Below are 15,260 nucleotides of genomic sequence, written 5' to 3' on the forward strand. Positions count from 1 at the left end.
TTTGAAGAAGAAGTAGTTGCTGACACAGATATATGAGAGCCTGAAGGCAATCTGGTCTGTGTCTGTATATGGCCGTTTGGGGGAGGATGGTCTGGAAAGGGCTTCAATGGCTGGGAGGGTTTAGATGGGATGGAATAGGTTTTAACGGAGATTTTGGCAGTTGGAACCCAAGCACAGTACCGGGTAGAGCTTTGGATTCTTGCCCAGAAATAGCTAAGAAGAAAAAAAATTTTTTAAATTTATATTGAATCAGGTTGGGCAGACTGGATGGACCATTCGGGTCTTTATCTGCCGTCATCTACTAGGTTACTATCTTATGTTACTATGGAGGTAGAAATGCTCTCAAGAGAGTGGTGTCTAGGATTGCCCCAATGAACTGTACATGTTGAGTCGGAATGAGATGTAATTGGGGAAGTTGACTTCGAATCCTAGTATTTGAAGAAAATAAATGATCTGAGATGTTGCTTTGACCACTTCCTGAGAGGATACAACCTTGATCAACCATTCGTCCAGGTAAGGAAAGACTTGGAAGTTGTGTGATCGGAGAGAGGCGGCACTACAATCAGGCACTTCGTGAATACTCTTGGAGAAGATGTCAGGCCAAATGGAAGTACCTTGTACTGGTAGAGATGTTGCTGAATTTGAAAACGAAGGTATTTCCTGGAAGCTGGATGAATTGGAATATGTGTGTAAGCTTCCTTGAGATCCAGAGATTATAACCAGTTGCTCTGATTGAGGAGAGAATAAAGCAGGGCGAGGGATAGCATCCTGAATTTCTCCTTGACTAGAAATTTATTGAGAGCTCTGAGATACAAGATGGGTCTCAGTCTTCCGGTCTTCTTGGGAACTAAGAAGTAATGGGAGTAGAATTCCTATTGCTGCTGAGAGAGAGGAACTTCCTCAATGGTATTCAGCAGGAGTGGGGATTGAACTTCCTGCAGAAGAAAGGAGGACTGTGCAGGGTCCAAAACAGACTCTCTTGGAGGATGGTCTGGAGGCAAGGTTTGAAAATTTAGAGTATAACCAAGAAAAAATGATGTTGAGGACCCAGATGTCTGATGTTATGAGCTCCCAGCAAGTTATGAAGAACTGAAGTTGACCTCTGATGGGCTGAGACAAGGTTTGTAGAATGGTGACATTGGCTATCCTCTGAATGAACACGTCAAAAAGGCTGGGTTGGTTTCTGAGGGGCAGCCTGTTGCTTTTGAGGTTGCTGATGTGGTTGCTGCTGTTGTCTCTGTTGCCTGGGCTGAGACTGAGGCTGGGCCATAGGCTTTGCAGCAAACCTTTGCTGATATGACGATTGTGGCCTAAAGGGATGAGATGGTGGAGGCTTTTTCTTGAGCTTGACCAGAGTGTCCCATCTGGTCTCATGAGCAGACAACTTCTGGGTAGCCGTATCCATTGAACCACAAAAAAGCTGGTCCCCCAGACAAGTTGCATTTGCTAGCCAGTCTTGATGATTCACGTCTCCTTCCGACACCCAAAGTAAAGCTAGATGCTACATAGCAACTGCCATTGCTGCCGCACGTGAGGTGAGCTCGAAGTGGATCTAACCATATATTTGCGGAGCTGAAGCAAGTCGGTGATGAAGTGCTGAAAAGCAGGAAGTTTATGTTTCAGGAGATATTTCTGAAACATAGCAACTTGTTTTACGAGATGTTTCATATAAAATTAAAAATGAAAATTATAGTTGCCAGACCAGTTGGCTAACGTTGCATTTTGATAGAAACGTTTGCCAAACCGGTCCATAGCTTTGCCCTCTCTGCCAGGAGGTACAGAGGAATAAACACTTGACTCCGAAGATTTCTTTAATGTTGACTCTACTAGGAGAGACTCGTGGCAGCTGTGGTTTATCAAAGTCCAGGATAGGAACCACTCTATAAAGAGAGTCTAATTTGCGAGGAGCCATCGGGATGGTCAGAGGTGTTTCCAAGTTTTTATAGAAAGTTTCCCTCAGGATATCATGGAGGTGAAGCTTGAGGAGTTCCTTGGGTGGCTGATCATAGTCCAAGGCATCCAGGAATTGTTTTGATTTTTTAGAATCAGCCTCTAAGGGGATGGATAAAGTCTCAGACATCTCCCTGAGAAACTTGGCAAAAGTTGACTTTTCAGATGGTAGAGGAGCCTCTTGAGAAGTGTGACGAGAATTATCCTCTGAGGAATCCTCATCCTCAGAGAGGAGCTCCTGCTCAGAATCCTCCCAGAGCTCCAAATCTCTAGTAGTTCGGGGTTGGTGTCGAGCAGACGGTACCGAAGGCTCTAGATGCTTTGACTTTTTCAGTGCCTTTCCGGACTGCACTGACACCATCTTAGGTGACATTTGTGCAGAAGATCAGCATCGAGAAGTCTTCAAAGTCGGTTCCCGCACCAGAATTGATGTTACCACTGGAGACTCTTGAATAGGTGCAACCAGTGTCGATGGCTCAGACCGGACCGGGACCGGAGGAGTCGATGTCGACGTGGGAGTTGGCATAAGCAGCTGAGATTGCTTTTTTAATTCCTGCTGCAGCAGTTCCCTAATTTGCTGCTGAAGAGTGAGCACCAGTACTGCTGGCTTTTTAGTAGGTATCTTTGGTGCCGCTCTACATTCCAGCAATGAGGCACTCACCATACTTGGAGTGGAGCGTTTTTTGGGGCACCTCAAGGTCGGCAGGACTTGACTCACTGCTGCAATGACCTGAGAGCCCGAAGGTATGGGGGAAGGCTTCTTAGCTGGCTTACCCACTGCATGCGACACCAAAGAGGGCTCTCCTAATGTCAAGAGATGTGGTGCTGATTTAGATGGTGCCACCGATGCCAAGACTGATGTCGAGTCTCCTTCCATGCTGGGGCCGAAAAGAAGTTTCTGCTGGATGAGGCGATTCTTAAGTGTCCACTTCTGAAGCGACGAGCAGCGGGAACAAGTCTTTGGATGGTGCTCAGGCCCCAGACACTAGAGACACCAGCGATGTGGAACAGTTATTGAAATGGGGCGAGCACAATATCCACACTTTTTAAAACCCATTTGCGGACGGGATATTGTTGAGAACACAGCTTCGGCAAAATCAAAGTCCAAGATGAAAACATAGGCCCCGCCGGGCCAAAACCGCGAAAGGGAAAAAATAAAAATTTTTACTTACTTTTTTTTTTTTTTTAACAATAAACAATACCGAAAGAAACAAAAACTGATTAAAAAGTCAGAGAACCGCGAGAGCGGGAAGGCAGCAGAAAAAAAGATACAATACGTCTTCTTAGCTTTGCGGAAACTAAGAAACTGAGGGACAGCGCGACCACGTCCGGGGGGGAGGGGAAGGCACTTGCGCATGTGCGGTTTGAACTATTGCAAACTTTCTAAACACTTAAAGTGGCGATGCACTTTTAAAGTGGTCCGTACCATGGCTCTGTCGGTGACGTCACCCATACATGAGAATATGCCTGCTTGTCCTGGAATAAGAGTTTATAATCTCATTAGTACTGAGATGGACCCTGACCTGTAAGTTGCTGGAGGCAAGGAAGGCATACAAAATGGATGGCATACAAAATGGCACAGACTGAAACCTAAGTCTATAAAAAAATGGCTGGTGTATTTCCCAGTAAACTACCTGCATTTACAAGGAAACAAACTTTAAGCTGGATGTGCAGACCTGAACACTGTCTATAGATTACTCATCTGTCCTTGGCCAAAAATCCAGGCCAAGCAGAATGGAAAGAGCTGACTCCAGTTGCATAAGAAAAAAAACAACACCTTATATGGACAAGGAGGCAAGGGGTTAGGAACAGGACGTGTTCAGGGTAAAGTTAGTTATGTATTACTAGAAATCAGATGATCCTCTAATGATGTCAATAAAAGTATAAAAAGGGGATCGGAACAAAGCCCCAGGCAGAGAGAACTTTTACACTGATAGATCTGCTGGCCTCTGTCTGTTGTATTGTCTCTCCTGTGTGCCACTGATTACTGTATATGCTGAGACCTTTAAGATTATTTTATGCTGTTCACTTGCTAAAAGTATTAAACTGCAAAAATAAAATATCAACATTATTCTAAAGCACATGGCGCTTGGCGTGGTCATTCTCTCTTAGACAAGAGGTCAGTGAAGGAGCCTAGCAGCTGGTTCTTTCAGGCCTGGCAGAACAAATGGGACAGATGGGGGTTGGAGAGTTTCTTGCACAGAGAATGATAGTATGGACATAGGTGTCTTACAATGAGTGGGAGTTAGGAGTTGAAAGCAGCCTTGAAAAAGTTGGCTTTTGGCTTGGATTTGAATACTGCTAGAGACAGAGCTTGACATATTGACTGAAACAGTTTGTTCCAGGCATACGGTGCAGCAAGATAGAAGGAACACAGTCTGGAGTCAGCAATTGAGAGAAGGTTATGGATAAGAAAGGCAATCCAATAGGTTAAAAATTCAGCCATTCTCTAGATAAATTGTACACTCTCTAGATAAATTGTACACATAATTCATACCAGCAAAGTTGAAGCAGCGAACTGGTTGCCACTTAAATGTATATTCAGGGCACTACTTTAACAAATAGTATGCAAGTGCTTTACTTTGTCTGGTAGATTCCCTTTCTGAATATCAGAATTTTAGTAATCAGAAATAGGGGACATTGGAGTATACTTAGTAAATTCCCTTGTTTATTTTAGTTATCCAATAACATTAAGATAGCTTACTTGGTTAACCTGAGTAAGCTACAATTTATTTTTCCATATCTTTATTCATTTTTTTTTAAAGTAAGCTACAATTTAACCACGCACATCCACAGCTCCACTTCTTTATAGCCAGGTAAATTCTGTGTAGGCAACAACTTGCCCAGACAATATCAAGCAGATGAGTTAGGGGGAAGGGGTAATAAATTTCAATCACTGAGTTTTATTTAGCTGCAATAACATCAAAAATTTTCTAGACAAACCTTCTAATTACTGACCTCTTTATACCTTAATATGTAGCTTTACAAAACATTCTAAGTTAATTTATCATTTGAGATAATTAAGGCCTTACCATTTGCCTAAGCAATGTAATCTTCTTTTCAGTCACATGAAGAGGCAAATAGCTAGCATACACCACCATCTGAGGTGCTTGTGGCCCTACAAAGTCTGTGAAAACAGAAAAGCACTCTTATTATTGAAATATATTACTTTATGTGATACTATTTCCAGAAATGCCAACGATGAACCGTCCCATAATGAGGTAGATTTATCACTCTACAGAATGAGATTTTTCAGTTGGGTAAAAATCTAGCATGATTTAATAATAATAATAATAATAATAATTTTATTTCTTATATACCGCTATACCCTAAGTTCAAAGCGGTTTACAATGAGAGTCGTGCCGAGTTACAACAAGATACATATGTTTGGAACAAGATATAAGATACAAGCTATCTTAAGTGTAGCATTGCTTTGCAAATAAATATGGGTACATTTTTATGACTGAAAAATGTCCTCCTCTCATTAAAGTATGTGTATAGGTACTTGTAGGTGCACAAGAAGAGAATAGAGGAGGGGAAGGTAGTACACAGGAAGGTGTGCTCAGATTTCTTCCTACTAAGCTCACAGAGATTGAAGGGCCAGGGGCAGAAACAACAGAAAGAGGGCTGGATAAAGAAAGTAAAATGACTGTTCTCTGCTTTGATCCAGCCTCACCCCTCCCCTTGTCTTCCCTACAGACTTCAGAATAGAAAATGACATGGTGGCTGTTACCCGCGGGTAGCTGCGGGTAACCCTCAAAAATGGTGGGAGAAAAAGTTGTCATCGCCACGGGTACGGGAACAAGGCCATTCACCACCCCGTGGAGCGGTGAATGGCCTTGTCTCTGCAATTAAGGTCAGGTATGCGTGCAGTCACCGATCAGGCATCTCCCCTTACCGTGGCGATTTTGTGGGATTTTTTCGTCTCCTAGCTGCCCGAGCCAGCTTTCATCAAGTCGCGTGTGGCTGCCGAAACTTCTCCTCTGATGCAACCGGAAACAGGAAGTTGCGTCAGAGAAGTTTCGGCAGCCACATGTGACTTGATGAAAGCTGGCTCAGGCAGCTGGGAAACGAAAAAAGCCCTGAAAATCGGCACTGTAAGGTGAGGGGAAGGGAGGGAGATGCCCTCGGATGACTCGGAGATGACTTTGGCGATCGGGAAGGAGGGAGGATCTCTGGCAATCGGAGGGGGTGGGGCTGCTGGACCACGCATGCTGAAGAGAAGTAAGGAGAGAGGGGGAAAGGAACAGATGCTAAAGGGAATTGGGAAAGAGAGAGTGGGCTGAAGATGCTGAAGGGAAATTGGGAAGAGAAGTGGAGAGTGGGGAGAAGACACTGAAGGGAAATGGAGAAGAGAAGTGGAGAGTGGGGAGAAGATACTAAAGGGAAATGGGCAAGAGAGAGATGCCAGACTATGGGAGGAGCGGAGGAAAGAAGATGGGTGCCAAACCAATTGGTGGGGGGTGAAGGGAGAGATGGAGGGGAGAGAGAAGACAGACAATGGATGGTATAAATTGAATGAGGAGAAAAAAAAATTCTATTTTCTTTTTTTTTTTTTGCTTTAGGACAAAGTAGTATATTAGTTGTGTTGATAAACATTTATAAACAAAGCCCTGCCAGCTCAACATCTCTTTCTCTAGTTCAGCAGTCAGAACTTTGATTTATAAAATGACAATTATACAGAATACTGTTTCTTTTTATACTTTAATAAAATAAGTTCAGTATAAAACTATTCGAGGGATCAGATGGTTTGTGGGGAAGGGACGGGGACCGAGTTTGATGGGATGGGACGGTGACGGGGACCGAGCTCAATGGGATGGTGATGAGTTTGCGGGACAGTGACAGGGACAAATTTTTCCCCCGTCTCATTCACTACTGCAGAACATTCCTGCTACTCTGAAAAGAGATGGCAGAATTGCTTTCTAGGAAGTTCCCCCCAAAAGTAAGCCCTGAGCTCACCACTCCTAAAAGCAATGATCATAATCAATGCAATAGCACTGACATTCTTTCTTATCCAGCGTTTTGAGGGGAGTTGAGGGTTGGGGTTGACATCAGAAGGTTTTTGCAGTTTTGGTGCTTGTACTACTTTTGTGCTGTACTGCTGTTTCGCTGTATTGTTTTCAGTTATAAATAAACAATTACAAAAAAAAAAAAATTTAACTTGATATACAATCAATGTCTTGCAATACAAGTACATACAGTATACATACATCACAACTGAGTTGATGGTTCTTCTCTTTCTGACCCTGCAGGAGTGTAGTGACTGTTCTAAACGAGCGAGGTCTTACAATACAAGTTCATATAGTATTTTGTATTATAGTTTTTGGGTTGTGGAACGAATCGTCTGAGTTTCCATTATTTTCTATGGGGAAATTCGCTTTGATATACGAGTGCTTTGGAATACAAGCATGCTTCTAGAACGAATTATGCTCGCAAACCAAGGTTTTACTGTATATCATATATGAAATATGTTGTGAGAATCTCATACAAATTAGTCATAGGTGAAATAAATTTATTGTTTTCATTGCCATATTTTCATTTTGTTCTTCTTCTACAGGATGGTAAAGGGGGAAAAAGAGATCCATGAAGTTTGCTATCTTAAGAATTTGGCAGGAACCGACTGAAGCAACTGCTAATTCTGCATGGTGGACCATTCCAAACATTAAACTGGCAAGCATGCATCTGCAATCACACATCTGGACATTCCTTCATCCATCGTCCCGGTGCCACATTGACCTGAGCTCGCCCTACCCACTCCTCCAGAGAGAGAGAGCAGCTATCATCTGAAAGGAGCAACAGGTCAGAAAGTGAGGGAGATATTGTAGATCCAGTTTACAATATCAGTGCTGTAGCTAATGAGAGAAACCCATATTATCCAAACCCAAAAAAACCGCAATGACTTGATCAGAGATCTTGGTTTCGCCAAGTCCAGTGCCAAGCTTTTGATGTCTAGGCTCAAGCAGTGGAACTTTTTGGATGAAAGTGTGCAAGTCACAGATCAAAGGAAGCATCACCAAGCTTTTACAATTTTCTTCACCCTTCAAGATGGGCACTGCTTCTGCCATAATGTGACCAGTCTGTATGAAGTAACTGGAATCGCCTGAAACCCAAAAGAGTGGTGCCTCTTCACTGACTGCTTATCCAGAAGCATCAAAGCCGTGGTGCTCCATAACGGGAACATGTACCCATCTCTTCCACTGGCTTACTCAGTGCACCTCAAAGAAGATTACAACAGTACCAAGACCTTACCAGGCACCTTAAGTATGATGAATATGGCTGGAAGGTCATCAGAGACTTCAAAATGGTGGCATTCCTAATGGGTCTCTAAGGTGATTTTACCAAGTCTCCCAGCTATCTCTGCCTTTGTGACAGCAGGGACACAAAGGCACATACAAAAGGCAGGATTGGCTACAGTGGACCACGTTCTCTGTAGGGAGAAACAACATCAAATGGGAACCATTGGTGGACATCTGGAAGGTGCTGATGCAAAATCAGTTAGGTAACAATGTAGTGTTTAGAGTCTCTGTTAGGATTTAATTCAAAAGAGTGTTTTAGCCTAGATTAGTGTTTTAGGTTGCGTTTCAGGGCATAATATCAGATAAGGGCACAAATAGTTGTTGAGGAAAGACTCTGGTGTTAATTTAATTCTCCCTCGCCCACACCAAGGCAGAACTTTTTGATTTATAGACTCTTCAGCCAACCATGAACAGGGCATTACTTTGGTAGGATTTTTCTGCCCTTTCTTTATTCTTCCAGGTATAAGTACTTCTGCACTACAGTATGGCTGAAAATGTTACCCAGGCACAGGGAGTGGTTCCATGTGCAAGCTGTCTTCAACTTGAATCTCTCATGAAGGCAGTAAAGGAACTGAGAGAGGAGGTGGCATGATTGAGAAGCATCCATGAGAATGAGAGGTACATTGATGAAATGGTTTATGAGGCATCAAAGATTTCCAGCAGTAGGGAAGAAGAGGCTATGCTGAGGGAAGACAGCTGGACTCAGATTATGGAACACTGTAATATTGGTAATGTGACTCCACCCACCCTTGAACTGAAGAACCGGTATGCTGCCCTGGAAATGGAGATGAGGGCATCCCAAGAAGAGGAAGGACCAAAGTATGAAATCTCAAAAATTAATGGATCTATGACTACTAGGAGGCATAAGATAGTGGTAGTTGGTGATTCCCTTCTGAGGGGTACAAAGTATCCATTTGCAGACCAGACATGATGTCCCAGGAGGTATGCTGTCTGCCTTGTACCAAAATCCAAGATGCCACGGAGAGCTTGCTGAGACTCATCAAGCCTAACAACTAGTATTCAATGCTGCTCATCCACAATGGCACTAACGATACTGCCAGGTACCCCTGCAAACATATCAAAAGTGACTTTGTGGCTCTGGGAGAGAAGGTGAAGCAGTCAGGTACGCAGGTGGTATTCTCGTCCATCCTCCCTATCAAGGGTAAAGGCCAGGGCAGAGAAGCTCACATCCTGGAGATGAATGTGTGGCTGCATGGATGGTATCATCGAGGGCGTTTTGGCTATCTGGACCATGGGATGATTTTCCAAGGGCTGCTGAGCAGGGATGGTGTGCATCTAACAAAGAAGGGAAGAAGTGTCTTAAGCAGCAGGCCGGCTAACCTACTGAAGAGGGCTTTAAACTAGAAGTGTTGGGGCAGGGTGATCAAAGCCCCCAACTGCTTTAATACTGAATAAATGCATGTAAACCATTCTGAGCTCCTCTGGGAGAACGGTATAGAAAATTGAATAAATAAAAAAATAAATAAGAACTCAGATAAGTAAATCACTGAATACCTCTACACGAATGGGAAAAGGGAGCAATGTCTGGAAAGCAGTATACACTAATGCTCGAAGTATGGGAAACAAGATTCTGGATCTAGAAGCTGTGATGGAAGAAGATGAGTTGGACATAGTGGCAATCATGGAGATATGGTTCATGGAGAATCATGACTGGGATTTAGTTATACCGGGCTGTAATCTTTTCAGGAAAGACAGGGTAGAAAAAAAAGGAGGGGGAGTAGCGTTATATGTTAAAGATCATATTAAAGCCTCACAATTACAGGATCTGCAGGGCAAGGAAGAGGTACTGTGGATCAATTTGGAAAGAGGGAATGGTGAATATATTTAATACCTTCTTCTGCCTGTTAATGCTTTTTTGGGATTTTGCATCTTCATCCTGGTAGGATGAATTTAAAGAAGATTTTGAAAACAATACTGTCTGTTAATGTCTACCTGTGTTTGTTCTGATGAAACACGTTTAGCATTTATTTAATAAATATGCATGTATGTAATTTTGTAAAGTTCATAGTTAGTATGTGGTATATAAATTTTTAAATAAATATTTACATTGGTGTGATATACAGACCTCCTTCACAGACAGAAGAAGTTGACAGAGATCTAATAGCAGACATTCAGAATATATCTAAAAAAGGGGAAGATTTACTAATAGGTGATTTTAACATGCCAGATGTTGATTGGGGTAACCCTATTGCAGGGTCTTCTAGAAGTAGGGATATCCTGGATTCTCTACAAGAACTGTTCCAGCAGTTGGTAATGGAACCCACGCGGGAAGGGGTCATACTGGACTTAGTGCTTTCAAACGGGGAAAGTATTTCTGATGTTATAATGGTTGATCATCTGGCATTCGGTGATCACTGCATGGCACGGTTTAATATTAAGATGGGTATAGAGAGGGCTCATTCAAAAACAAAGGTTCTAGATTTAACTAACTTTGTTCAGATGGGGGATTACATCAAGGAATTGTCTGGATGGGAACATCTGGAAGGAGTGGAAATGAAGTAGGCAAAACTGAAAGAAGTAATTGTAAGAGCAACAAAACATTTTGTGAGGCAAATAAATAACAGTAAAGGGAAAATAAGGCCACTTTGTTTCTCAAAAGTAGTAGCTGGCAAGGTAAGGAATAAGAGGTTAGCTTTCATAAACTACGAAATATCACAGAAAGAGGAAGACAGGCAAAAATATCTGGAAAAGTTAAGAGAGGCTGATCGTGTAGTCAGGAAAGTAAAGATGCAAATGGAAGAAAAAATAGCTGACACAGTAAAACAGGGAGACAAGACCAGAGGCAATATGGATTCATTAGAGGTAGGTCTTGTCAGACAAATCTGATCAATTTATGGATAGAGGGAGTGTGCTAGATGTGGTGTATTTATATTTTAGCAAAGCCTTTGACAGTGTTCCACACAGACGTCTAATAAATAAATTGAGTGCCCTCGGGGTGGGTCCCAAAGTAACAAGCTGGGTTAGGAAGTGGTTGAGTGGAAGGTGACAGAGGGTAGTGATCAATGGAGATTGCTCTGAGAAAAGAGATTTCAGGATTTCCCCAATGAATATGCATGAGATCTATTAGCATACAATGAAAGCAGTGCATGCAAATAGATCTCATGTATATTCACTGGAGAAATCCTGAAAACCCAACTGGATTGCGGCCCTCGAGGAGGGACTCTGACATCCCTGTCTTAGAGAGAGGAGGAGATAATGGTTACTGCAGATGGGCAGACTGAATGTGCCATTTGGCCTTTATCTGCCATCATGTTTCTATCAAATTGGGCCTAATGAAACGATTTGTCATGAAACAATTTGTCATGAAACGATTTGTCATGAAACAATTTGTCAGAGATCTAGATATGGAGTCAGCAGCCTTCAAGTACCTTGAAGACATCTTCTGAGGCAAAGTTTAAAGCTGGTGTCTTCGTGAGACCACAGATAAAGAAGAACCTGGAATGCAAGGAATTTCCCAAGAAGCTAACTAGGAAGGAGAACGCGGCTTGGAACAGCTTTGTCGCAGTGGTTCAGGTCTTCCTGGACAATCACAAGGCCAAAAACTACATGGGAATTGGTAGAGAATCTGGTGAGAAATTATAGTAAAATGGGATGTAGAATGTCTCTCAAAGTCCATATCCTTTATGCTCATCTTGAGACATTCAAGGAGAGCATGGGAGCATAGTCAAAGGAGCAAGGGGAGCGCTTCCACCAGGATATAGTGGAGTTTGAATGCCGTTACTAAGGACCATATAACGAGAATATGAGAGACCACATTTGGCAGCTGATTTGTAAAAGTGACTTACTGTACAATATAATTGCAAATCTTGAAAAACTACTCGCTTCTAAATCTTCTGTGGTCATCTTTGTATAACTTCAATATAACTACTTGTACATGTTCAATATGATTCAAATGCTGCTTTTTATGACTTTATAAGAATGAAAGGATGAAACTTCTGCATTTTCATGTTTTATATATCATATATATTCAAATATAAACCAAGATTTTTGGGCCAAAAATATATTCTGGCCAGCACCCACCCACTCCCCTACCAGACTTTTGCAGGCTTCCACTGGGCCACTAGGCTCTGCACCCTGTCCTCGCTCCCTGCCCTGTTCATCGTATTTCTGCCACTGGAATTCCTGGTGGTCTAGAGGTGTAGCAGGCAGGAGCGAGAATTCCGTATTCCTGCCCCACCACTAACCTGGTTGGTTGTTGCCGTGAGTTCTGGCTTCAGCCTCTGGGTGGTACCGAGCAGGAGATTGCTTTGGCACTGCTGTTCGGCGCTCAGCGGCTTCCTGAATGGCTCCATGAATTCTCGCAAAGGGAGGAAAGGGGGCTGGGAGCAGAGCCTGACAGAGGAGGGTGGGAGGCAGCGCTGGGTGCAGATCCTAGCAGGGCAGGGCACTTGAACATTAAGCCACCTGACTTATATTCGAGTCAACCATTTTTCCTCATTTTGGGGGGATGGGGGGTCTCAACTTATATTTGGATCGACTTATATTCAAGTATATACAGTAGGTAAATTGCAAAATTTGATTATCCTGCTCACAAAAGCAGTTTTATGGAAATAACAGACATTTTCCATACTTTTTAGGCATGAGCAATTAGGAAATTAGACATACTGTCCAGGAACAATGATTAAATAGATAAATAAATGGTGGGACACACAACCAAGGAGATCCCTTTAAGGAAAGCTGTCACAAATTGAAACCCAAAAAGGGCAATCTGTGCTACATCCCCGGGCCCTAACCCACCAAGTGATAGTGCACAATATTATTTATTTATTTAATCATTTATTTATATACTTTAAATTTTGGTGTTTCTTTTGTCTTGCTGTTGCTCCACACAATTTTTTGGAGAGATCTTTCTTTCTTTTGACATAGTATAATCTAGCAGGAGGGTTGGAGTATAAAAGATTTAGCATCTTCAAAATTCAGGGCTAAAACCAAGCCATGTCAAGAAAGAAAGAAAGAAAACATTACAAGAATCTTAATTACACATTCTGGTGGAATTCGTTATGCCATATTTTTAAGATGGAAAGAGCAATAGCGGTACAAAAAGGGACATATAATAACTTTGCAAAAATATGGGGGCCATTGGAAAAATATTGTGATGAATAGGCATCAATTCTTTTATTTTCCTTTTCTTTTCTTTCTTAGTTCTATTTAGCACACTCAAGGGGGAGGGTGGATTTGGTATATAATTCAATAAGATATGTTATAATATGTTGTATAAAATAGTATATTTTATTTTGTTGAGAATGTGATGAAGGGTGGGTGGGTGGGGATCTTACACTATTAGTTTTTATGTGTTAGATATTACAGTGCTATATTGGAATTACTTTATGATATATTTTTCTGCACTTGTTGATTTGATTTAAAAATGAATAATGATTTATAAAAAAAAAGAAAGAAAGAAAACATAGAATACCATTAAACCTTTCAAATGCCTTTTCGGTGTCTAAGGCAATTGTGAAGGCAGGACAGTTCAGGGATTAGGCTAAATGAAGAAGTTTAAAGCACCACCTAGTATTATTGGAGGAATGTCTATTAGAAATGAATCCAGTTTATTCTGATGAGATTCAGGGCCAGATTCTGTAACCGGCGCCTATGTCAGTGGCCACCTTAAAAGCAGCCACCTATCGTGTGTCAATCACTCAACAGCGCCGGTTATAGAATAGCGCCTAAATTCAACCAAGACAGGTGGCTGAAATGTAGGCCCATTAAACCCTGGTCTACATATTAGCCGCCTATCTATGCCACGTGAGATCCTAAAGTCAGGCCGTAGCAGCCATAAGATGATCGCTGCAGCGGAAGTTATCTCCGATCAGCTGAACTGACATCATGATTTCTGTTGGTATTCAGCAAATCCTACAAAATTGGAAATCTGCTTCCTTATTAAATTATTCTTTTTGGTGGAACTCACTATGTCTGTATAAATGATATGAACAATATGCTGCAGAAAATTGACAGATGTTTAAGTAATCCTATCATAGTCTACAAACTTCAATGTTAACTATCCTGTTCTGTTGCATAGAGCATTATGGACCCCTATTCGGTTACAAAAATTGGATAGCTCTAAGTCTAATAAATGTTGGCATTGTCATCTCGAAGCAGGGACTTTAGATCATTTACTGTTCTACTGTCCATTTATTTTGGCTTTTTTTTTTTTTTGGATATGGGGCCAAATAAATTGCTTATTAGAAAATCCAGTGGCATTATCCTATAATACTGTGCTTTTTGGTATGTCAATGAGAGCTAAAAGTCAATTATCATCTAAGAACAACAGGCTTTTATTAATAACTAGTCTTTAAGCCCGTTACATTAATGGGTGCTAGAATATATGTCTGTCTTTTTTTTTTCTTTCTGTCTCCCTCCCCCCTCCATTTCCCTGTGTAGCGCTGTCTCTGCTTTCTTCCTCACTTTGCACTCTCCAGCTGTAACATTACTGCCTCGCTTTTTCTCCTGCAAGCATGTCTGCTCTCTTTCTCATCCCCAGTCTCTTTGCTCTTTTTCTCTTCTTACAGGGGTCTCTGCTCTACTTTCTCTATGTGTTCCTTATTTCTGCAAACTTCTATGCTGTATTTTTTTTCTCTGTATGCTCCTGATCTTGTGTTTCCCTGTAGGTATTTTTTTTCCTATTTTTTTTCCTACCTCAGTCTCAGCTCTTCTTTCTCTGAACATTTCCTACCTCAGTCTCTCCAATTTTCTTTCCTTCTTCAGTCTCAGCTCTTCTTTATCTGAACATTTCCTTCCTCAGTCTGTTCAATTGCAGCTCTCTTGCCCTCTAAGCCCCTGCTGCAAGTGGCAGTGCATGTCTTCTCTCCTGCTCCCCTTTCCCGACAAACTGTGACTCCAGCAGCGTGTGCACCACTCTACACACGCTGCTTCGGGGCCTTCTACTGCCCTGATTTACTCTGGCATGTCCCTGATGACATCATCAGAGACGCAGCAGAGCAAATCAGGGCAATAGAAGGCCCCAAAACAGCGTGTGTAGAGTGCTGCACACGC

The 15,260-nt window shown here is 42.0% G+C and overlaps 1 protein-coding gene across 4 annotated transcripts in view; it reads right to left on the minus strand.

Moving 5' to 3' along the window:
• Positions 1 to 15,260, minus strand: part of ADGB (androglobin) — a 633,675-nt gene that overhangs the window by 481,160 nt on the left and 137,255 nt on the right. For all 4 annotated transcript variants that reach the window (XM_033939743.1, XM_033939744.1, XM_033939742.1 and 1 more), the window contains one exon: positions 4,983 to 5,077. In XM_033939743.1, coding sequence (XP_033795634.1) covers positions 4,983 to 5,077 — 95 coding nt within the window. The remainder of the gene's footprint in view (positions 1 to 4,982; positions 5,078 to 15,260) is intronic.

Source organism: Geotrypetes seraphini, chromosome 3 (assembly GCF_902459505.1).
Source record: "Geotrypetes seraphini chromosome 3, aGeoSer1.1, whole genome shotgun sequence".
In the NCBI taxonomy this organism is placed as follows: domain Eukaryota; kingdom Metazoa; phylum Chordata; class Amphibia; order Gymnophiona; family Dermophiidae; genus Geotrypetes; species Geotrypetes seraphini.